The sequence below is a fragment of the Rhinatrema bivittatum genome, chromosome 9 (assembly GCF_901001135.1).
Source record: "Rhinatrema bivittatum chromosome 9, aRhiBiv1.1, whole genome shotgun sequence".
Lineage (NCBI taxonomy): Eukaryota > Metazoa > Chordata > Amphibia > Gymnophiona > Rhinatrematidae > Rhinatrema > Rhinatrema bivittatum.
This window is the reverse complement of record NC_042623.1, coordinates 54,911,126-54,936,722: the sequence shown is the minus strand read 5'-3', so window position 1 is coordinate 54,936,722 and position 25,597 is coordinate 54,911,126. Positions and strand designations below refer to the sequence as shown.

Below are 25,597 nucleotides of genomic sequence, written 5' to 3'. Positions count from 1 at the left end.
TATTGCACACAATAAGGCCATATCGCATGCGAAAAAGGGCCTTTTCGCATGCGATATAATGCAAATTAGGGGAGGGGAGGAGTCGGGGCGGGGAGGGGGAGGAGTTGGCCACGGCACCACTGCCTGCGATAATGTGAGGAACATTATTGCCGGCAGTAGTGCAACAAATAGCGACAGCCAGCCCCACCATGGCCGGCGAAATCGCACCGCCGCGGTGCGAACGGCTGCGGCCTTTCGCAGGCCCGCACCCCCCTTCGCCTCCTGCCCCCTTTTTCGCGGGATTCATCATTCTGCGAGGAATGATGAATCCTGCCCTTAGGTTCCTAAATCTAGGCCAAAGTACAGAAACCCTAAATTTATCTACCTAAGATTTAGGACCTACATTTAGGTGAATTTTCAGCTGAAAACTTAGGCTCCTAGGTTTGGTGAAAAATGAGCACCTAATTTAGGGACATCGCAGATGCATAAATTTAGATGCTCAGAAGTAGATATTGAAAGACTTTCAGGCTGATGCAATAAAACACGCCCAGTCTACTGCACAGCTTAACAAGCGGTTGGATGCACGTCCATAACCCCCTCCGATGTGATAAAGAGGATCAGCGCATCCAAACAAAGGCGTAGCTAATAGCGCTCATCACATGTAAATGCCATGTAGATGAGGCACTATTACCCTGCAATGCAAAAAATCCCCGTGCACCCGAGGCACACTTTTTAACCTGTAAAATTTCACCCCTGCCCTGGAGCAGGCGTAAAGTCTTCCCGCACGTCAAGGGCTCAACTTAAAAACAAAAAAATCTGCTTTTTAGTGGTTCCTCCTACTTAATATCATCGAGATACTAAATAGGAAGAACCACAGAAAGCAGCACCATGCAAAAAAAAAAAATAGTCGACATAAAAAAACAAACTTTCAGGGCGCACAATATACACCCAGAATATGCACGCTCCAGGGCATGTATATTGGTGCATGTGTATTATGCCGGTAAAATAGCTGCCATGGGAAAAAATGGATGCTCCTAAATTGAGCGTTCGTTTTCCTAACCCGCACACAGCCACGTCTCCTGGGCGCCCGATGCCATAGACACGCTAGCGAGACACAATTTATCCCTAGCGTGTCCTTTTTAGCGAGGCTGCTCATTTGCGTGTTGCATCGGGCGCCCAGGAGAGACGATTGCGCGTGCATTAAATAAAACGTGTGCCCAGTTTGGACACACGTTTAGCACATCCATATCGCATCAGCCTGTTTGTCTGGCTAAATGTTGGAGTTATCTGGACAAAAGCCAGGATTGGAATATTCCCCCCACGGAGGGATAAATTTAGTGCACGCTAAATGTACCCCGATAAAAAGAGGTGATGCCGAGGGGTTTTCCAGGGACAGGACTAAACTTCAGCCAGTGAATGCAGGCCAGCTGAAATTACCCGTGTAGGTCAGAAAAGCACCCGACCTAAATTTATCCAGATAAAGTTATCTGCATAAGGTTTCCAGATTCAGCAGCAGACTTTTATCGGGGTAAGGCCAAGGGAATATCCGGATCACATCACACACACACATCTTTTCCCCAATAACACTCGTTCGCCAGTTCTCTCAATATCAACCTTTCCGTTTCTTAGAATCCGTTTTTTAGATCCTTCATGGTGAAAAATACTTGAGGGTGGGGGTGGGGAATATAAACTCCACATGAAGAGATTATAAAAATGCATGAACTCTCAGATTTAATATAAAGCTGTTCCAAGTCTCCTCCCCACCCCCCTTTCCAACCTAAGCCTAACTGACGAACAGGGAGGGACCAATTTTGCTTAACATTTCTTGAATGTGCATGTACAATTCCTTTGTCGGTGTTTGTCTTTTATTTAAAGTATGGTAGCCTGTGCGCACTCCAGAAGATTTGCGGCTAACTTGGGCCCGTGGCTTGTAACAAATCTTTCTTTGTGTCTTCCTTTGTTCTTCGGCATCTTTAGCTATGGCAAGAATGCATTGTATAACAGGGGGTTGTTTTGTGTTTTTTTTTTTCCTTTCGCCCTGCAGTTCATTTTGCTTTGGAAGTATAATGCGGGGTAATTAAGGGCTTTTAAGGAGGATCAGGGATGAGGCTTGCTAAGGTCATGGAATGCAGTGCCAGCGCTTGTGAGCGCGATAATAACCAACCATTGTCATCGGTAGGAATGCTCATCTGAAAGGGAGGCCTGAGCGACCCTCCTCGCACAGACGGGTTCCTAAGCACTTCTCGGGTCAAACCTCAGATTTGCGGCGGATGGGATTATAATTGTGCGGATGAGATGAATTTTGTCGAATCGGAGAGGGCGGCGATTCCCATGCGGCTGTAGGGTTTACTTGCAGGCATGCGATGTCATTTCTTGAAGCAAGGTCAGGAAAATCTACATCGACGGGAGCCCGCGTTAGCTCATGGGGCCCTCTGGATCTCTTCTGGTGGCTGTGGGATGTCAGAAAAGACTCTCCTGATCTGCCAGGGAGTCCTGGCTGTGCTTTTGAGGAGATTAGATTGATTTGCCCCTCTCCCACTTCCCCCTCCAAATAATGTGATGTTCTTTTGAATCTGTTGATTTTTGTCTGCAATTTCTCTGGAAGCTTTGAAGGCCAAAGCCTTCTCCAAGTACTGCACATTCTCTTCAGCCTCGGACTTCTTGACAGCTTTGCAGACTGTTTTACTTGTGAAATATCTGTCAGCCATTGTCAGAAGACTTTTAACTTGCCAAACATCAAAGTAGGAAGCTTTTTTTCCCCCCCCCCAGTATGGTGTGAAAGCCTCCCTTCTCTTCCTTCCCCCACCCCTCTCCCCACAGGTTTTTTTGATTCTGTCTCTATCAGCTTTGATGTGGTTTCTCCTAATTTCCTACACTCTGGTTGCTTAGAACTTAAGTAATTAAAAAAAAAAAAAACAAAAAGTAAATCTTGTCTCCAGAGAGCAAATTCTACTTTTAAAGAGGTCATTCAAATGGAAATATCGCTGACAGGCTGCTGCAGAGAGATGCGTTCAGCAGGCACCTTTCTTCCTTGCACTTCAGTGCACATTTTCTGTGCAAAGAACTTACTGCTGATGCAGCAAGGAGTTTTTTGTGCGCAGAAAATGTGCGTTTCTAAACAGGAGTGCTGCTTGGTGCCCGCCCATGGAAATCCCATGCAAAATGAGGGCATTAAGCAGTCTTCCTGATGCAGAGAGACTGCATCTGGCCAGCACACCTTTCTTACTGCTGCAAACTTAAACCCTGGGCCAGAGCTGGAGTTAAGTTTCTAGCGCTACTACACTGGCACTTTAAAACCAAGAAAAAAGTGAAAAAGGTCCAGAACACTCAGCCAGATACAGGACGTACTGAGTTATCTAGGTAAGCCCGGATAAGTACTGATTTATACAGCCATCTGGTAGTGGCGAACCTTTGCCATTTAGCAGGATAAGTCAATACTTAATTGGGTATCCGGTGCAGTTCAGCACGGGGCAGATTTTCAAAGCCCTATACGCGTAAGGGGGTTACGTGCGCCGGGCCTATTTTCAAAAGGCCCAGCGGCTCGCATAAAGCCCTGGGACGCATGTAAGTCCCAGGGCTTGAAAAAAATGGGCGTTCCGGGGGCTTGTAACTTGTGAAATAAAGGTACTGGGGGGATTTTTTCGGGCTGGGGCGGGTCAGCTAGGGGAAGGTGGGGGGAGGGGGGAATGAGGAAAGCCAGCTGGTCTCCCCGAGGGCTCAGCGCGCACAAGGTGCACTAGTGTGCACCCCCTTGCACGCGCTGACCCCTGATTTTATAACATGCATGTGGCTGCGCGCACAGGTTATAAAATCGGGCGTACGTTTGTGCGCGTCGGGTAGCGCGCACAAATGTAGGCTGCGCGCGTACCTATTAAAATCTGCCCCCAACTATTTATGTGACTAACAGTGAACCGTGCAGATGATTACTGATTTATCCGGCTATCTGACAGCAGCTCACTGCAGCCGGATAGATCAGTAGTTATCCAGGAAAGCGGCAGCGGCCTCTCAGTGATGCCTTCCCCACCCCACCTTCCCGAGTTAAAATGGGCATTCGGCTTGGGCCTGACACACATTTTACACAACATGCTTTTTTTTTTTTTTTTTTAAACTCATGATGCATTAGCATAGCACTAGTTTATTGCATCTGGGCTTTAAAAATGTGCTCTGAAAACCAGTGCATTTTCTTAACATCCAGATTACTGCATCGGCCTGTGAGGAAATAAGAGAGAGAACTTTTTTTTTCCCCCACGTAAGGGTAAAGTTGTATGAGCCCTAGACATTCTCCCCACCACCACCACCAGCACCACCTACCAGAGAAACTTTAAGATAGAGGCAGCTGATGTGTTGGCAGTGTTTCGTGTGCCTCTTTCTGAAAGCCTGCATCTCACTGACCGGCCTGGCAGGGGGAGAGGGAAGGCGGGAGCTCCGCTTTCTGGGTGCAGGCCTCCAAAATGGGTTAAATGGGATTAAAACGAGTTACTGTGATGTCTGTCATCTAATTCTGTATTAGGGATGTGAATCGGGTGCCCGATCGTTTGCGCTTTCGGGTTCATATGGCCACGGGAAAATCTCGTTTTCCCGCGGATCGGCATTTTATTTTTTAGTGAAAAATCGTTTTTCGGGTTTGTGTGCGCTAATGAGTTAGCGCACACAAACAAAAAATAACAAAAAATACGGTTTTCTGTTAACGCACACTAACCCGAAAAACGATTTTCATGCAAATTCGGGGGGAAAAATGTTTCGCTTTTTTACCGATATATAACAAATTGAGAAATATCGTACGATATTTCAATTCATTATTAAAACAATTCACATCCCTATTCTGTATAGCTCTATGAAAAAGTGCTCTTTACCTGGAGTGAGTGAAGGAGACTATAATATTACCGACTTTTCCATCATTGAAAGATGGTCAGCCAGATGTGCCTTTTTTTCCGCATCCTAATGGATTCTGTTTTTAGATGGTGGGACCTTATTTGGTGAAGGTCTGATATCAGAAGACAGCAAGCAAGACTGGGTGCTCTGAGCTGAGGGGTTGCTGAAACTATATGCAAAATGTTTTAGAAGCTGGGACTCTAAAGAGAGAGGGTAAAAAATACCCTGAGAATAAAGAACTGGCTTTATTCATGCTTCACAGGGTGCTGTGAGGTTTGAAAAATGCACCCAGACCCGCTTACTGAAATAGGGTGGCATGGACAAAGCTAAGGGCGTTTCTTGCCAAGCTTTAAAATAGTAAGGTCTCTGTGTCTGCCACAGACCTTACTAACTGAAAATCAGAATCATGAACATGTAAAATTAAGATCAATTAGAAGGCACATTTGAACATCTTACCTTCTCCTGCGCTTCCTCTGTGCTGGTTTGTTTGGATGGCCTTTGCCCATGTGAGTTACCGTGAGGAGATTGGTTGGCTGAGTGGGCTGTATGTGTATGAATTTATTTTCCATTCACGCCATCCCTCTCAGTAGAATTTTATGGAAGACCAAGTTATTCATTTGGTCTGTGCTAATTGGTAGTGCATTTGATTCATTCTTTAGGAATCCACTAATGACTGGATAGGAGGTCCATACTGAATATGCATCTAAATGGTTACCCAGCAATATTAAAGCCACATGAATTGTGCAACTCCATGGGCGGGAGGCGTTTCCAGGAGGAGCAGAGTTAGCCACATAAGTTATGCAGCTAACTCTAATATTTGGAGTAAGCCACTTAACTTATGTGGTTAACTTTGATCATGCTGCTAACTTGTCATACAGTTAGCCAGTAAACATGCGGCTAACTTTAAGATAACTGGGTATATTCAGTGGTGCAACCTGCTAGGTTTATCCGGCTAACTAGCTGAACCGCTCAGTGGCTAAATATTGGCCCCAAGAAGTTCTTACAAGCAGAACATGAGAATACGGTGACAAATATTAGTGATATATCAAGGACCACTTTGGGTTCTTGAATGAATATTTTTTAAAGTCACATTCTTAACCCTGCCTCCACCATGCTCAAACTTGGGTTATAAGCTCTTTGAAGTAGGCCAGGCCTTCCCAATTCTCTCCTGGTGACACCAACAGTCCGGTTTTCAGGATATCTATAGTGAATATGTATAAGATAAAATGACGTACATTGGAGAGCAGGCAAATGCAAATCTGTCTCATGCATATTCACTGTGGACATCCTGAAGACCTGATTGTTTGTAGGATCATCTGGATGGATTTGGGAAGCCCTGGAGAAGGGATATAGAATCCTTGTGAAATGTGGGCATGACATACTATTGATGAAAGGAATTCTTATAAGCAGATTCTATTTTGTAAGTCAGAGCTTTCCTCCTCACACTGATGTGACCTAACGACTTGATTCGGAGCTGATTAACCTTTTGTGGTTTTTTTTCTTTTGTTTTTCAGCCTGTGACTGTGATTTGCAAGGCATTCAGACACCTCAGTGTGATCGCTCTACAGGATGGTGCATTTGTAACAAGGGCATTGAGGGACCACGTTGTGATAAGTGTGCCCGGGGCTACTCAGACACATTCCCAGACTGTGCTCCGTGCCATCAGTGCTTTGCTCTCTGGGATATCATCATTAAAGAGCTGGATAACAGGACACAGCAACTTCTGGAGAAAGCCAACGCCATCAAATTCAGTGGAGTCACTGGCCCTTACCAGCAGACCATCAACAACATGGAAGAAAAAATGAATGAAATTAAGAGCATCCTTGCTCAGAATCCTGCCGCTCAGCCTCTTCAGAACATTGAAAATCTCTTTGAAGAAGCAGAGTAAGTAGAGCACCTGTCAAAGATCTAAAACCTGTACTCCATTTCAAGACTGGGGAAATGTGGTGGCCATACTTGTCTTATATGAACCTGCTGACCTACCAGGACAGCAGCATTGATGCCACAGACACAGTGAGGCCAATATTCAAATAAAGCTGGATGCCTAAATTTAGGCCCCTAAATGTGGTTCCTATTTTCAGCCAAACTTAGGGGCATTTGTTTTGGGCTGAAAATAAATGCCTAACTTTGGGTGCCTAAAACTGAGGCTTCTAAATTACGCCTGCTATTCACTTGCCTAACTGTAGGCATCTAGCACTGGAAATCAGAGCTGACGCTTAAATTCGTTCCCCCAAGCACACCCCTTCCCTGACCCAGCCCCCTTTCAGAAGCCTAAAACTAGGTACTTAAATTTAGGAGTTCTGGGAACATTTTCAATTTGGCAGATCTAGTCACCTACATCTTTCAAATGTCAGCCTCAGTGTTTCTGGCCTTCCCAAGGTATCTTCTCTCTCAAGAAGAGATGTGAGGGGCCCCCAAAATCTTCGGAACGAACAGGAGTTAATTTCTAATGTAGCAGGAGAATTTAAAAGAATGCGCTCCCCCGGACCTGGTGGCTTCCCCATGAGTAACTTGTGCAGCAGACTGTGCTGCGGTACACACAGTGCGGTTCTGATTTAGCTTTTCTTACCAAATGAGTTTGAAATCAATCAGAAACAAGTTCAGAGCTGAAGCCCTAACAGTGATCTTCTGTTGTTTCAAATATATGTCAAAATGGTAGTCCAAATGCAGGCGGTTCCACTCCCACTCTACTACCAAAAGAGATGTAAAAGAATAACTAAAAATCATCCCCTGCCCAAAAAAAAAAAAAGGCTGTGTAGTGCTTCAAAAGCAATCTGGGAACCATGGTGATGCACGGCCCGAAACATTGGCCAAACGGATATATAATAAAATGAAATTTCACAGAAAGATTTCATTTCTTAGTATGGGAAATTGTTAGTGCCTGAAGGGATCCCTGGTAGTGCCAGGTATTGCATGCCTCGGAGCAGAGCTTCCCAAACCTGACCCGGGGACCTCGCAGCCAGTTGGGCTTTCAGGATAGCCATAAAGCTAATGAGCTAACTTAGCATATGCTGGGTTGTCTGATGTATGTTGATGTATCTCATGCATATTCGTTGTGGATATCCTGAAAGCATGACTAGCTATGGGGGTCCCCAGCACAGGTTTGGGAGCCCTGCCTCAGAACATGAAACCCTCAGCTTTTATGGGACGGGGTTAGTTGCCCATTGGCACAGTGAAAAAGCAGCTAGGTTTGTGAATGCAGGTGGGTTACACACAGCAAAGTCCTAGCAGAATGGTATGAATTGGACCAAAATGGCAAAAAAAAAAAAATTTGCAAATTGATGTCTCTATGTTAACAATCATTTGAACCTGTTTTGGAAATCTTGTTAACCATCGTAACTTTGTAAACCGTTGTGATGGTGAAACCGAACGACGGTATATAAAACTTGATAGATTAAAAAAATAAATAAATATATTTTTGTATAAATATACCAAGGAATAATTAACTGATGGACATGAAATTGCCACAGCAATAGAAGAAATTAACCATATGCTTGGTTGCATAAAGAGAGGAATTCCCTGTAGGCAGACAGAAGTGATACTGGCTTTGTACAGATCGCTGGTTAGAGTCCACCTTCAGCACTGTGTTCACTTCTCTGGTTCCCACTTTTGTTAAGAACATTGTTGAGTGGATGGAAGGAGCTCGGAGGAGGGCTACCACACTGATACCGGGCCTGCAACACAAGTCCTACTCAAAACGTACCTTTTCAAAAGAAAAAAAAAAGAGAAAGAGGAGATATAGAAATAAGATATCTCATGGGCTTGGAGGGATCCTCGGAGGAAATGGGAGACAATACTCTCTTATTGAGTGAGTAGCATATGCCTGCAATCTCTTCTCGAAATAATAAATTCAGCTATACAAAAAGGAGCTCAAGAGGTTTATAAAGGTATCTTGCGACCATCATATATTGCCTCAAGATGCTTTTTGGCTTATATATGAAGCCCGTGAAGCACTGGGCTTATCTAATCATGGGTTACAAGAATGCCTAGTATTCTCCATACGGAGCTATAGCACAAGATAAGGCACTGTATGTTAAACAACTATTACGTGCACTTAATCCACTGAAAGCATATGCGGGATAGGACTGCTTATGCTTTCACTGGATTAAGATAAGTGCACTTAATAGTTGTTTAACATACAGTGCCTTATCTTGTGCTATAGCTCCGTATGGAGAATACTAGGCATTCTTGCGACCCATGATTAGATAAGCCCAGTGCTTCATGGGCTTCATATATAAGCCAAAAAGCATCTTGAGGCAATATATGACGGTCGGAAGATACCTTTTATAAACCTCTTGAGCTCCTTTTTGTATAGCTGAATTTATTTCGTGATCATTTCAAATTTTCAAGCTATCTCTTGGGTTTTGATTTGTGCTGAAATCTCTTCTCAGCAGGCGTGTAGTACCCAAAACAGTGATTCAAATCTATCAGTCGCATTTCTGGAAAAAAAAAAAAAAGGCCCACCCAAGGTGATGTACAACAGTAATGCCAAGCATATTTAAAAACACAGCATATAAATAACATTAAAAATACTACAGGGAAATACAACAAGATGCTAACATCAAGAACCGTCAAACAAAACGTAACACACAGAAATTACTAAGACACAACAGACGTGAAGCATTGGTGAATACCAGAAAGATTTTGGCCACCTGAGAAGTTGGAAGCACGCTTAGGACCTTGACAGTCAAATTGTCAAAGAGAGTGAGGAAGATGTCTGCAGTAACAGAGTAGGCAAGAGCAACTTGGCTGATTGGGTGGGCCAACAAGTTCATAAAAATACTGACAAGTCCAATTCTCCACCCTAGAGGACCTCAACGCATCTATGGTATGTTAGAGCAGGATATCGTCACTTCTCAGAAGGCTGAAACCAGTCCGGTATTTGCCAGCAGTGCACATCTATTGTGCCTTAGTGCTTTCAACGTGTTTTCTTTTATATGATTGATCTTGATGTTAATGTCTTGTTCTCTTTGACTGGAATATCTTTATTGTTTATATGCTGTTCATTTATATGCTTGATGTTATTACTGCACACTGAGTTGAGCACTTTTTTTTTTTTTGACAGAAAGGTAATTGATAAATTACTAAATGAAATATGATTAGTGCTTTACAGGTCAACTTTCAAACAGTGCACAACTGTGTAAAGTTTGTTGGTACTTTTTACCCACAGACTTTGTCAGATTTCAAAGGGAAAAAGTTTCCTTTTGAAAATTGAATCGGGAAAACGTATACACACAGGCCTGCACCCGCTATTCATGCAGGGACTTAATTCCTCACAAGATTATGCATGTATATGCAGAAGCTTTCACACATGCCTCTGCCCAGACTCCGCCTCCATGGATGCCTCCACTCTTTCTGTGTGAACGTATGCGCAAACTGGCACCACGTGCATACTTTTTCACCCAGATAAGGTAGGCCGTTTTCAAAGCATCCATGTGTAAAATACTATTTTGCATGCAGAAATGGCTCTGAATATTGCCCTGCCCATGCTTAATTAGTGCATTACAAATTGAACCAATCAATTCCCAGGATTCTCCGTAGTCTGCTTTATAGCACAGTAAATGTACATACGACTCTCAGCGAGTTTGAGCCATGCGATATCCGAACTCCTGCGCCGTTCCTGAGGGACTGTGAGGTCATGGGATTTCAGGCAACGGGCGGGTGGCTCAGACTCACTGACAGCTGCCAGAAGAAAACAGTTGTGCCAGAGGCAGCACCAGCAACAAGCCTCCAGAGAAGTTGGGGGAGAAGAGTCAGTTTGGAAGGGATAGGGGTGGGGACCTGATGGGAGAGGCAGGTAGTAGTCGAGTGGCTATGATGGGCAGGGGGAGTGGGGGAGAACTGGGGGCAGTGTGTGGGGGGGGGGAGGAGGCAGGGGCAGATGGGCTGAGGGAGAGAGAGAATGTGGAGGCACAGATTTTGTTTTAATTATACAAGCTAGGGGCATCCTGCAGCCCTCGCCCACCCCCAGCAGCTGCATCACTGGAGGGAGACCTCCCTTTGTCCAGGGTGCAAGCCACTTTGTCCGGCAATGATACTGACTCTCACATTAAAGGTCTGTCTATTTATTAATTAATTAATTGATTGATTGATTGATTTATTTACATATTTATATTGCCAAAGTGACTCCTGGTTGGAAAATATTGGATATCGGTGAAACATAGGAGACCCAGAAAGCAATACAACTTGTTATGATGTCTTTCATAGGACATCAGTCCTGGAGCTTTATGGGATGAGATTTTGCGTTTCATGGAGGAAAATATTTGATTTTTCGTCATTAGTAAAACTAAAATTAAAAGAATGGATTTATCTATCTATCTATCTATATAGAGATAGATAAAGATAGCTATAGATATAAATAAAACAATCCATCCTTAATATATATATCTTATATGAGAGGGGTGAGGGGAAGGAATCCAATGACATTTAGTGGCTTTTTGGCCATCAACTGGTTAACGAGAGGCTTGCAAAAGGAAGTTGAAGAGCCCATTGTTCTGGTTATCTGAAAGTTGTCTTTGTCCCAGGAGTTTGTAGTAATCTAAAGTGCACTTCTAACTTGTGTAGGCTGCAGAGCAAATTTGGTCTGGCTTTTAGTGTCTGACATTATGACTTATGCAGTTGTCCTTTAAGAGCATTACACAAGTCTCCTGGAATCTGCCTCAAGTTAATCTGACACAGAGCAGCTGTTGATGAAGGCCTCTCTCTGTTGCCTTGAGTTCAAAATTGTTGAATAAAATGTTTTTAATCTGTGCCCCCCTGAGAAGTCTGTCTGCGTAGTCTGACATGATCTTGCAAGGAATTTTAATGTGAAAAAAAAAAGAATTTGTATTTTTCTTGGGTTTTTTGTTGTTTGTGTGTATGTGTAGGCAGATACATTAGAAAGTTTGAGTAACTTGATGCTTTGTTTACAGGAAGCTAAAAACCGATGTTAGCGAAAAGATAGCTGAAGTAGAGAAAAGCCTGGCAGAGCTGGAGAGTAACAGGACAGAAGGTGAAGTGAGTGCTCTGCAGGCAGACGCAGAGAAGCTCGGGAGAGTGGTTAAAGAGCTGGCCGAGCAGCTGGAGTTCATCAAGATTTCTGATGTCCGAGGTGAGCATCTGGGGGATTAGGGTGGGGGTGGAGGGAGAGGGATGGCTGGGAGCAGCAAAAGAAAAAACTCTTTAGCTAATAAATGTAGTTACTGGGAAAATGCTCTCAAAGCTAGATGGTTTTCATAGTATCACCAAATAGGGAGGCCTATATTCAAACATTATCCATCTGAACAAGTTGGCTGTTGATCATGACTGCGTTGATGAAATTATCAAAATCTTGGTGGATGGAAAGCAGACAGCTTATGGGCCTGTGTCTCAGATCTTTTAGCTACCTAGCAATGCCTCTGTCTGGGAGTATGCAAGAATAGCAGTTTGCAAAAGAAATTGCTTTCCTAGTATGTAGCCAGATGGACTCAGGACCAATGGGTTGTGCTCCCCTGCCAGCAGATGGAGACAGAATCAGGTTTTAAAGCTGGCATCACCCTAGATACACCCCTGCAGTGACCTCAGCCCTTCAATATTTCTCCATCTCCAGCAGATGCAGACTTGCTTTCCCTTTGGGGATCGCTGTACCTTTTGGAAGAAGAAATTCTACTTTTAAATTGGAGAAAAGATTGAGCCCCGCTCTCCTGCAGTGATACCTAAAGGTCCCTCCCCCAGTTGCGAATTCCTGAGGTGATTTCCGAGATCCCTCAGAGTTATGCCTTGGTCCGGTAACCGGTTCCCAGCGTGGACTTTGCTGCTCAAGTAGCTGAAAGGCAGTGGGTGCAGGAAGCCAAGTGCGGCGATGACGGCCAAAGCCCTCTCCCCTACAGCTGGAGACTGTCTCTGTACTCAGCCGGTAAGCGCTGAGCCCAGGTAAGTTTAAAAAAAAAAAAAAAGAATATTTATCTTCAGTGAAGAGGGGATTTAGTAAGACTTCCTCTGGTATCCTTGCTTGGCACACCATACCTATGTCATTCCTGATCCCTTTGGGGCATAGGGAAGTGGGCTTCCAAGTGGGTTGAGCGGCCCCCCGGTGGGCTAGGCCCCACTTTAAGCTTGGTCGGCACACTGCATGGTAGACCGTGACGACGTCATCTTCCATGCATCTTTGTGTGTCTCTTGTTGCCCACCATAGGATATCGGTACGCGCAGTGCATCAGCTCTGCACACAATGTCATGCACGTACTTACGTGCACAATAAAGCAAGCACAGGATACAGGAAAAGCCGGGTGCATGGGCTGTGCATGCGCCTCGCTGCACCCCGCCTAGGCACTCAAAATGTGTGTGAGCCGATTGAACACACAGTTACTGCCGCCAATGGCGTTGGCAGCCAAGAAACATAAGTGCCTTGCTCTCTGTGCTGCTTGTCATGTTAGGGCTTATCAGCCTGACTTGGATTCCAACTTGTCAGCACTGTGAGGAAGCCCAAGGGGATTTGGCCTCCCTGGGCTTTGCTGAGCCCGGCTCCTCCCATCAGATGATGGATTGGCAGCCTTAACTGGAAGTACTCTGGATCTGAGTAACCCCTTGGCTGGGTCTTCCATGGAAGAGGGAAACTCGGCTGGGCCCACCCCAGTTCCCCCTGGGCTAGGCATGGACCTGGCGACCTTTTCTTGGATGGAGTTTTTCCAGGGACTACAGGCCTTTGTACAGGCACAGTCTACTTCCTCGCTTGTCCCTGTCTGGATGGAACCCCAGCTGGCCCATTCTCCCTCTCCCATTCTGTTGGCAGACCTCAAGGCATGCCCCGCCTGACCAAGGGTATCTCTAGGTGGGGATCCTGATGGCACAGACGAAGAGCAAGATCCCTTAGAAGAAGGGGAAATTCCCCTGGGATTAGAACCTTATTATGGTTCTTTCATAGAGATGAATTGCCGGCCTTGGTTTCCCAGACCCTGGGAATTCCCGGAGCAGAATCTATGATGGAACCAAAGAAGAATCCCATTCTGATTTCCTTGCACAAAGCCTCTTGCTACTTCCCAGTATTGGAATCCATCCAGGAGTTGATTGACCTGAAATGGGATGCCCCAGAAACAAGTTTTAAAGGGGGCCAGGTGTTAGAAGCTCTATACCCGCTGGATCCAGCAGTAAAAGAATGTTTGCATTTCCCTAAAGTGGATGCTCTGGTCTGCGCTGCTTCTAAGCAAACAACTATCTCAGTGGCGGGAGGAGCGGCCTTAAAGGATGTGCACGATAGATGATTGAAGTCTATTCTTAAACAAGCCTTTGACACAGTAGCAATGACCTTACAGATTGCTTCTTGTTGTGCTCTGGTAGTGTTTTCGTGCCTACTTCTCTTTCAGGAGGTGGATGATTCAGGGGTGTATCCCAGAACGGCTATGGAACCCACCGCCGCCTTTTTAGCAGACGCAGGCTCAGATTTTTAGTCCGTACTTCAGCCAGAGGAGTGGCCTCAGTAGTGGTGGCCTCAGTGGTAGTGGTTGTGGAATTGATCAGCCATCGCAACCACCATGGCCAACCTTACAAAGATACCTTTTAAAGGATCACTCCTATTCGGAATCAAATTGGAAAAACTGGCCAGTAAATGGGGCAAATCTCCAGTCCCCCAGCTACTGGAAGATAAGAAGAAGCAGTGCCCCTTGCCTATGAGGGGCTCTCAATCTTTCCAACCCTTCAGAAACTTGACATTTCAGAGGTCTCAGCCTTTTGGAAGAATTCAGTCCTTTCATAGTCAAGAGCCCAAGAGAGGGGCGGGTTCGGGTTCAGGATTGTCCCAAACCTCCCAATGAAATTATACCGACCCATCTTCAGAATGAGGAGATAAGGGGGTTGACTGTCTCTCTTTTACCAAAGGTGGGTCGACATCACTTCGAACAAGTGGGTACTGGAAGTCACACGAGAAGGATATTCACTGGAATTTCACAGCACTCCTCAGGACATATTCATGATGTCTCCTTGCCACTCCCAGCACAAAAAGCAGGCAATGGAGATTACTCTTTTAAGGCTCCTCAGGATGAGGACTGTAATCCCAGTACCTACACCCTTGGAAAATATGGGGCGTTATTCCATCTATTTCAATGTACCCAAGAAGGAAGGGTCCTTTCGCCCCATCCTAGACCTCAAAGAGTGTCAACCATCACCTACAAGTGAGTCATTTCTGCATGGAAACCTATCGCTCCATGATAATGGCCATACAACCGGGAGAGTTCCTAACCTCCCTGGACCTATCCGAGGTCTACCTACATATTCCAATCTGTCAAGAACACCAATGCTTCCTATGCTTTGTCATACTGGCTTGCTGTTATCAGTTCCGGGCACAACCCTTTGGCCTAGCCACCACCCCAAGAACATTTTCCAAGATTATGGTGGTCGTGGTGGCAGCATTGAGAAGAGAAGGAATTCTGGTACACCCGTACTTGGACAACTGGTTGATCCAGGCCAAGTCCATGGAAGAAAGTCTCCAGGTGACCAACAGGACGACCTCCTTGCTTCAGGAACTCGGTTGGGTAATAAACCTGGACAAGAGCAGACTCAAGCCTTCCCAGTTGTTGGAGTATCTGGGAGTCTCGTTCGACACAAGACAGGGCAAGGTCTTCCTCCCAACCACATGGATATGGAGGTCGATGTCCCAGGCATGTCAGTTGATGAACACAATATGCCCGACGGTGTGGAACTATCTCCAAGTTCTTGGTTTGATGATGGCAACCTTAGAAGTAGTGCCATGGATGAGAGCATGGTGGAAGGAGACAGGGCAAACCAGCTTCGCAAAATACCATAGCTCGCTGGATTAAAGAGATGGTCACAGGAGCCTATATGGAGGCAGGAAAGCCATTACCTTCTCAAGTTAAAGCTCATTCCACCAGGGCTCAGGCAGTCTCATGGACGGGAAGATAGACTGCTGTCAGTATCTGCCGAGCAGCGATGTGGTCCTCCTTGTACACCACCTCCAGGTTCTATCACCTGGATGTACAGGCCCGAGAAGATGCGGCATTTGCAAGGGTGGTATTAACCGGACCGCAGCCTTTGCAAGGACGGTATTAACCGGACCATGGGCAGCCTCATGCCCCATTCCGGAGTAGCTTTTGTACATCCCATTGGTCCTGAGTCCATCTGGCTACACGCTAGGAAATGAAGAAATTACTTACCTGATAATTTTGTTTTCCTTAGTGTAGTCAGATGGACTCAGCATCCCATCCCTGACTGCCAAGAACGGTGCCAAGGATTCGCCCATGGAGTGGATATCTGTTCCAAGAGATTGTGGGTAAGCCGTCATCTAGTCCCTAGATCAGGGCATCTATAATCTTACTGGGTTTCAGTGTTTGGTTAGTACAGTTACGCTTATCGGTTTTAAATCAAGGTTTTTCGATAGTATGTCCACAGTAGCTTTTGAGGAGAATACTGAAGGGCTGAGGACACTGCAGTGATGTATCTAGGGTGACATCAGCTTTGAAAACTGTCTCCATCTCCTGGCAAGGGAGCATAACCTATTGGTCCTAAGTCCATCTGTCTACACTAAGGAAAACAAAATTATCCGATAAGTAATTTCTCCATTTATTTTTGTGTCCTTTGCTTTGATTTTATTTGCAGTCCTCCCTTTTTAAGAGCCAGTCCCCAGGCACTGTCGACTTATTTCCTTTTTCTATATGAACTTAGGGAGGGTAGTTGGCAAACAGCCCACTTAAGCCAAAGTCTGCAGGTAGTTTTTCTCCTACAGACTTCAGTCAGAATTTTCAAAGCAAATTTCTGTGCATAAATCTGCTTGGAAAAAGTGTGTGGGGGTGCATGGAATGGGCACCGACTCACATATACAAAGTTTACACCTGCTCAGGAAATCCAGAGTATGCAGGTAAATTCTGCCCTCCCCAACCCGAATCTGTGCCTCCTCACCGCCCCCCCGCCCTCCCTTGCACAGTACATCTTTATGGAGTGCACTTAAAAGTATGTGCTTTTTTACATGCACAAGGCCTACCCACCCCACCCCCAGGTAATGTTTCAAAAGGCCATTTACAAGCATAAATCCTTTAGAAAAATACCCACATCACGTTTAAGATGAGATAAGGACCTTGGTCCATTATGTTTAACCTTCGGTGGCCTATCTATACTAATAAACGAAGCTTGACCGACGTGCCGCAAATGCGCAGTAGAGACCAGCTCTACCGCGCATGTGTGGGCGAGCACGTCAGTCTGAGCCAGCGTCAGAAAAAAAGAAAAAACAATGGCGGCGTCCAGTGGCAGCGGCAGCGGCGTTGGGTGGCAGCGTCCGGTGGTAGCGGCGGCGGGTGGCAGCGGCATGGCGGCATCCAGCGGTGGCGGCGTTGGGTGGTGGCGGCGTCCGGTGGTAGCGGCGGCGGCGGCGGGAGGCAGCGGCGGCGGCGGCATTGGGTGGCGGCAGCGGCGGCGGCGGCATTGGGTGGTGGCGGCGGCGTCCGGTGGTAGCGGCGGCGGCGGCGGGTGGCAGCGGCATGGCGGCGTCCAGCGGCGGCGGCGTTGGGTGGCGGTGGCGTCCGGTGGCGGCGGGTGGCAGCGGCGGCGGCGGCAGCGAGGGAGGACAGAGAGAGGGAGGGACTGAGTGAGAGGGGAGGAGAGAGAGGGAGTGGGACTGAGTGAGAGGGAGAGAGGGAGTGGGACTGAGTGAGTGGGAGGGAGGGAGATAGAGAGGGAGTGGGACTGAGGGAGGGAGTGGGACATAGAGGGAGGGGAGGGGGGGGGAGGGGGGGGAGGGAGTGGGACTGAGGAAGAGTGGGACAGAGGGAAGGAGTGGGACAGAGTGAGAGGGAGGGAGACAGAGTGAGAGGGGGAGGGGAGAGGGGGAGGGAGTGGGACAGAGGGAGAGTGAGAGGGAGGGAGAGAGGGGGAGGGAGTGAGACTGAGTGGGAGGGAGGGACTGAGTGAGAGGAGAGGGAGGAGTGGGTGGGAGGGAGGGGGTGGAGGGGAGAGAGAATGAGGGGGGAGGGGAGAGACAGAGGGATGTAGCCCTTTTTAACGGCGGTGGCAGCGAGGGAGGAGAGAGAGAGAGAGGGACTGACAGAGAGAGTGAGGGACTGAGTGAGAGGGGAGGAGAGAGAGGGAGTGGGACTGAGGGAGGGAGGGAGTGGGACTGAGAGAGAGTGAGAGGGAGGGAGAGAGGGGGGGAGGGAGGGAGTGGGACTGAGGGAGGGAGGGAGTGGGACTGAGGGAGAGTGAGAGGGAGGAAGAGAGGGGGGAGGGAGGGAGTGAGACTGAGTGGGAGGGAGGGACTGAGTGGGAGGAGAGGGAGGAGTGGGAGGAGTGGGTGAGAGGGAGGGAGGTAGGGGGTGGAGGGGAGAGAGAATGAGGGGGAGGTGAGAGACAGAGGGATGTAGCCCGTTTTAACGGGCTTAACGGCTTGTAGAGTACATAAAGAACAAGTTCCTTGTTAGTTTCTGGTTTTACAGACTGCACACAGCTGTCCGTTTTCTAACACCCCCTACCTCCGCCCCCAGCTCAATGTTTTCCTGACCTCGGCAGTGCTGCCAGAATGAACATCGCTGAGCAGTTTCCTTTTGTTTTTGTAGGTGCAATGGACAGCATCAACGACTATTTTCTAATGTCTCTGGAAGCAGAAGCCAGGGCCAATGCCTCTGCTGTGAGCCCGGATGGCTCTGTGGCCCACTCTGCTGCAACCCGCCAGAAAGTGGAGGATTTAATACGTGAAAACGAGGCCCGGTTTAAGGATGAGCAAGAGGACCAGTCACGCCTTTTGGATGAGCTCGCTGGCAAGCTGCAAAGTCTGGACCTGTCTGCAGTTGCAGAAAAAGTATGGGACTACGCTGTGTGAGAAATTCAGTTGCAATTGTTGGAAAAAATAGGGTCAGTAACTCGGAGTGAAGCAGGTCAAGGGACTGATTAGAAATTGACGTATATGATTTTGTGCGCAAGGCGCTGCTGATCTGATTTAAAAAGTCATAGGTCTGCTTGGTAAGATGGGCCTAGTGAACATTTGTGCACTGTGGTACAGTTGTGGGGCCTGGTGAAAAATGGAGTCGTCTTGGCGCAGTGCAAGAGTTTATTCAGCAGCGCTGTCGGGATGTGCAGTGAAAACACCAGATTCATTTTGTGTCATTTTCCCTTCCAAAGTGACACAAAAACCTCCCAACAAATGTAGTACGTACTAATAAGCAGAAACAACAAAAAAAATAGGGGATAAAATTAAAGTTATCTTTACATAGTAACCTAGTAAATGACTCCTTTGATTTAGATTTATTTATTTTTATTATAAAGCTTACTTAAGGGTTCCCCTACTGTGCTGCATCAGCTCATCCTGCTCAGCTCCACTAATACCTTCTTTATTGATTAAATGTTTTAAATAATACATCGAGGAATACCTTGAGAAGATATTTTAGGAGTTACAAAAGAAAAAAATTCACAAAACAAAATTCAAAGAAAAGAAACAACCCCATAACTCGTAGCCCCACTTTCAAACCCACAACGGAAAGGGTCCAATACCATAACCCCAATGAAAGTTAATGAGAAAAGGAACATCTCAGGATTTAAATGTGGTCAAATCCTAATGAAGAGAACTAAACAGGCTCAAGAGGGTGGAGGAATTTCAGATCTGTCAATGGGCGATTGGCCCTGAAGAACAGATCTGTCACTGAGAAACACAGTTTTTGACTAGGGTCATAAATAATATAAGAAACATTATTAAACTTGAATAACCATTGCAGGAAAAACAAAAAACGAGCCCTAACTGAAGAACATGGGACCCGATCCATAGAAACTTCCATCTTTTCCTCTGGATAGTTTTAGCAGAGGAAATACTCTGATTTTACCTCGAAGGAAAGTTCATCTCATGTTCAGAAAAACAGTTTCAAAAGCCAGTCTCTGACTGGGTCTGAGACCAGAATGGAAGCGTTGGCCAGATCTTTATCTGAAGCCTCATTAATATCCTAATACCGTAGACACACGTCAGCAAAGCAAAGTTCTAAAGCCTTCAGATTCATAATTCAAACTAAGGGGGAAAAATAACATTAATATATCAAGTTATTTCTGTGTAACAATATTCTGCTTCCCATAATTCCAGGCTAAAGCTGAGCTCATGTAAGATCATTGGTTATGGACAGAAGTAAAGGTTACGTTGGTTCCCACACACAATATCCTAGTAATAGGACTGCAAGTTTAGGGATTTGCATTGTTTTCATATTCCGCCTGGAGAGTCATCAAACACTAGTGAATAGTTTGCAGACTGTGGTGACTTGTGTTGCAATCCATTTGTAAGACCCAACATAGCTAGGATTTGCACGGCAGAATGCCCAAAGGCATTTTGGGAGACAGTTCCTGCTTACCATGGTCTCTTGAAAAACAGGAGGCTGCAAACAGCCTTAGGAGTGAATTTTCAAAGGAGTTACATGCGTAAAAGTAGCATAGATCTTAGCAATTTTCAAAAGCCCGTTTGTGCATGTACAACCTTATGAATATTCAGCTCTAAGGCGTGAAATTTAACCTAATGGCCGTACCAATGTAATCCCCTTCCCACAAAGCTGCTAGTTGTGGGTGGGAAGGGGATTACATTGGTATGGCCCTTAGGTAAATTTTGCCTGGTGAGGCAGCACAGACAACTGTGGAATGGCAGTGAGAACCAGGAATTTTTATCTTCATTTGTTGAAGAAGATCCTTTCAAAAACTGCTTTTTTCTCCTTTATCATAACTTCACCAATACCAAGTTGTAATGACCAGAATGTAGGCATAAGTTCAAAGAATAAAGGCAAGTGTGTCCCAACACACAGTTCTAGCAGGGCCCCCTACTGACCAAGGACTGGAAATGGTTTTGTTCCCCCGGTGCAATTGCTTTCTCAGACCTGCAGGGGCAGTAGACTACGAATGAAGCTGCCTCCCTGGAGAAGGTATAAGGGACAGAAATGATATCAATACAAGGAAACGTGGGGAAAGCAGATGGGATCCTTAGCAGTGGGGAATGTGAGGTTAAAGCTGAAGATCAAGTAAGGTCTACAATATTACAGTAGGTAGGGAAAATAGGCAGGTTTGATGATCTTTGCAGTTATATTCTGTATTTGTTTTTTGATCTATTTCAAATTCTAAGGGAGCGTCCTTTTAACTGAAGACATAAAAGTTGTAGATGACACACTACTTTTCAACACAAAAATAAACTTAGGATACATTGCTATTTGCACAATTGGTACAGGATGTTTAGTGAAGCCTTTGTAATTATTTCCTATTGCTGTGAGGCACAGCCGCTGTGCTTACTTCACTGAAATGTTAAGGATGTGAATGCATTTTAAAACAGCATAAAAGCTGCAATGAAATGGATTTCATGTCGTTTCAAAACGAGAAAAAAAAAACATTTTTAGTTTTGTCTAGTTTTCCGTTTTGTGTGCACAGTTTATAAATAGTGCGCCTAAAATTTGCAAATTGCTTGCGCAAAAATGAAATGTAACAATAAATAAATAAAACAACAAAAAAAAATATAAAATTCAAAACTGCTTCCCCCACAGAAAACAAAAATAATCGGTGTGCACATCCCTATGGAACATGTTAGTATAACTACAGGTGTTAGTACTGTGTTAGTGAAAACTTCTTGCTACGTCTGATGCTTTGTGCGCTCTGGTTTTTGAATATTCACTTCTTTTTTTTTTGAGTTGGGATGTGCATCTCCTTAACCTGGGATTTGTGTCGCTTCAGACCTGTGGAACCCCTGCGGGGGCCTCATGTGCTGACACTGAATGCGGAGGCCTGAACTGCAGGACGGAAGACGGGAAGAAGAAGTGTGGTGGAGCGGGCTGCAGCGGCTTGGTGACAGTGGCCCACGATGCTTGGCAGAGGGCCGTGAACTTTGACCAAGAGATCCTGAGCGCGCTGGCTGAAGTTGAGCAGCTCTCCAAAATGGTAACTCTTGGATGTGGGAATGGAAAGCATCCTAAGGACAACTGAACACAAGTTCCCTGTTCAGACAACTGAACAGGGAACTGAACAGGGAACAGGGAACTGAACAGGGAACTGAACAGGGAACTGAACAGGGAACTTGAAAGGGAAAGAACTTTTAAAAAAGTTCTTTCCCTTTCATAACTGTCCAGCAAATATGACCTTGCATAAGAACATGCCATACTGGGTCAGACCAAGGGTCCATCAAGCCCAGCATCCTGTTTCCAACAGTGGCCAATCCAGGCCATAAGAACCTGGCAAGTACCCAAAATCTAAGCAGATCCCATGCTACTGTTGCTAGTAATAGCAGTGGCTATTTTCTAAGTCAACTTAATTAATAGCAGGTAATGGACTTCTCCTCCAAGAACTTTTCCAAATCTTTTTTGAACCCAGCTACACTAACTGCACTAACCACATCCTCTGGCAACAAATTCCAGAGTTTAATTGTGCGTTGAGTGAAAAAGAACTTTCTCCGATTAGTCTTAAATGTGCCACATGCTAACTTCATGGAGTGCCCCCTAGTCTTTCTATTATCTGAAAGAGTAAATAACTGATTCACATTAACCCGTTCTAGACCTCTCATGATTTTAAACACCTCTATCATATCCCCCCCTCAGCCGTCTCTTCTCCAAGCTGAAAAGTCCTAACCTCTTTAGTCTTTCCACATAGGGGAGCTGTTCCATTCCCTTTATCATTTTGGTCGCCCTTCTCTGCACCTCTTCAGAAAGCAGGTAGAAAATCCTTCAACTGAATGCATGGGTTGGTTTGGGGATTTTATCCGAGATTTGTTTATTGGGAATCTAAAAAAAATCATGTTTGTGGCCTAACTGGAACCGTAAGACCAGTTCTGTTCCTGGCATGTACACTTTAGCAGTTCTAAAAGTTGTTGTCCAAGGAATTCATAAAGCAGTGACCGATTAATGCCTCCTTTAGGTATCCGAGTCCAAACTGAGAGCAGATGAAGCAAAACAGAATGCCCAAGAAGTTCTGCTGAAAACCAACACCACGAAGGAAAAAGTGGACAAAAGCAACGAGGATCTGAGAAATCTCATCAAGCAAATCAGGGAATTTCTGATGCGTAAGGAATCTTTTGCGTTTGCATTTTAAGATTTAACAGTAGTCCTGGTTTTTGTTTGGGGCAGCCTTGACTTATCCCTCTAGTGTTATAGAGAAGTTTTCCGTGGCCAGGCTTTTGCAGAGGGAATGTGCTTTTACTGTTTCAACACACGACCCACAGCAATCTCCCCAAATCATAAAGCAGGTTGCTTTGAGGTGGGGGGGGGGGGGGGGGGAGTTGTTGTTGTTTCTGTTGAAAAGGATTTTTCCATTGCAGACTCGCCACAGAGAGTTTTGAAATGATCTTATTTATTTATTTATTTATTGGTTTTTATATACCGCCGCTCATCAAAGATATCACGTCGGTGTACATAGAACTCTTATCTGAGTGAACATGCTCAGTCTCAGATGGAATGCACTAGATGGTAGACGAGGGACTCTAGACAATGTTCTAGCACTGGATGCCCAGGGTCGTGTTCGAGCATGATTGAAGTCTGGTTGTCTGGCTTGAAATCCCACCAGCCAGGTTCTTTCACCATGAAAGCAATGGGGGGGCACCCCAGAAAGCTCCTGCTAGAATTGATGTTTGCTTGCAGGTTTTGTGGAAAAAACGGTGGGGGTATTGTCTCGCCACCTGGCTTCCCAGGGATGTTTTGAAGAAAAACAGGAAATATATACAGAAGAGCCATTTGGACTTTCTTTGCACTCATATTTTATCTTTTCAGAGATGGAGCACGCTGGGGGGCCTAAGCACTATCTGGTACAATTACAAGATTTGATTAAATACACGTTGATTTTGACTAAATGAAACCTGCCATTGCAAGATAGGTGTCAGAGTCACAGGGAGCCTAACTTTCAAACCTAGCCACACTACTGCTTTTATTTATTTATTTATAAAATGTATAAACCGCTATATCGACACTTCTAAGCATTTACGCACATAAGCTGCCGGGCAGAGATTAATGCTAGTATTTTATAAACGGCGGTAGGCGATCCACAGTTTATACAATACCGCACATTTCAGATCCAAAAAGTACGCGCGTATGTTTCAGCACGCGCGAATATTTCCAGTGCAAGAAAACACCGCAGTTTACCAATTTTTTAAAAATAAATTTTATAGTTAGGTGCACTAAACATAGCATACGCACGCAATAACCCCGATTTGTACGTGGCGGCCGGTATTTTATAAAGAATGCGTGTATCCCATTTTGAACATACTTGCATGTGCACTTGGAATCGCCAGTTCGTTCGTACCTCCAGGTTACCCAGGCCTTCTCCGGGTCACCAGATCCTCTAGCACTTTTCCCCCGAACCCTCACCCCTTCACCCACACCTCCCACCCAAAACTGCAGCCAATAGACGAATCCGGTTTCTGCCCGGGCCAGTCAATTAGCAAGTGTAAAGTCCATGAATAAGTTTGGCAGTGTGTAGCCGCATAACTCTTACAAAATAGCGACTGCCGCGCGGATTTCTGAACTGCCCTGAACGCTGCCGGCCTGCCCCTTTTCTTCCACTGCTATTCTTGACATTTATACAACAGCGTTACCCCAGAGTGCATGTCACTTACAGGTGTAGATGCTGTTTTTAAGTGCAAAACCCCTTTGCAATGTTCTCTGAATAAAAATTACTTAAAAAAATATATGTATATTCTCCCAAGTGTTTGAAAACATAAAACTGGAAAAACGGGGGGGGGGGGGGTTAGGGGTTTAGTGACTGTCTTTAGTACGTGAGTGTGAAAATTAAAGCAATGGATACTTGGAATAAGATTCTCATGTTTTCACTATCTCAAAAGTCAAGTGGTTCTGCCGTGAACTGCATTGTTTTTCCGGCCCCATTCAAACTGGGTCAGGTGTGGCTTCTGGCTGACTTTCTGCACTTGTACTTTCCGTGACATTCCCGGGAGACCAGGGCCCCGTTCGTCATTGGCTCCTTCTGGGTTTTGAGGGGATACTTTGCCTTTGCCTCCACTGGCCCATCCTCCAGCGGCACTCAGGCCTTTTCTCCTCTTGCGGTTCTCCAGAGGATGGTGCTGATCTGGATAGCATCGAGGCGGTGGCTAGCGAGGTGCTGAAGATGCAAATGCCGAGCACGCCCGAACAGTTACAGGCGCTGACGGACGAAATCCGCGAGCGTGTGGAGAGCCTTTCCGGCGTGGAGATTATTCTGCAGCAGAGTGCTGGAGACATTGAGAGAGCCGAGATGCTCCTGGATGAAGCCAAGAAGGCGAGGTAATGAACTGCACGTTGCCCTTTCGCATGGCTTCCTGTACAGTTTAGGTTGTTAGCCAGTTGTACATAGCACTAGTAGCCATGGAGAAAACTGATTTGTCTTCAGGCTGTGAGTAGGGATGTGCTTTAATTCAATTTTGTTTCACTTTTGTTTAACATGAGCTAACATTGTTTGCACTCTATTTAGTTTTAATGCATGCTAACATGAAATGGCACATGCAAATCCATTTTAGTGGGTGCTAAAGTTAATCAGTACGCACTAAAACTTAACAAAATGAAATAAAAATAAAGCTCACCAACAAAGGAAAAAAAAAACCCCAAAATGTTTGTCAGCCCACTCCCTGGTTGCAAGACCTTTTTATTGCCCCAACAAAAGAATGATGCTGTGCCCAAGACCAAGGAGGCCCCTTCCAGCTGTTGAGATGCGAGCACTGTTGACCGGTGAGCATCTGTCTTTTCTGAAAAGAGGAAGTGCTGGCATGTTTCTCAAACAAATTGTGCTTCAGAAAATACTTGCTTGGAGCAGCCTTGACAGTGTGCCGCCATGTGAGATATCTGGATTTGATTCCTGGGACCGACTGCTACTT

General features: G+C 45.6%; 1 protein-coding gene across 3 annotated transcripts in view; it reads left to right on the top strand.

The window, feature by feature from the left end:
• LAMB1 (laminin subunit beta 1) overlaps positions 1-25,597 on the top strand; it is a 108,246-nt gene that overhangs the window by 70,128 nt on the left and 12,521 nt on the right. For all 3 annotated transcript variants that reach the window (XM_029615392.1, XM_029615391.1, XM_029615393.1), the window contains 6 exons: positions 6,366-6,735; positions 11,763-11,941; positions 18,363-18,604; positions 21,487-21,690; positions 22,660-22,804; positions 24,803-25,010. In XM_029615392.1, the coding sequence (XP_029471252.1) occupies positions 6,366-6,735; positions 11,763-11,941; positions 18,363-18,604; positions 21,487-21,690; positions 22,660-22,804; positions 24,803-25,010 (1,348 nt within the window). The remainder of the gene's footprint in view (positions 1-6,365; positions 6,736-11,762; positions 11,942-18,362; positions 18,605-21,486; positions 21,691-22,659; positions 22,805-24,802; positions 25,011-25,597) is intronic.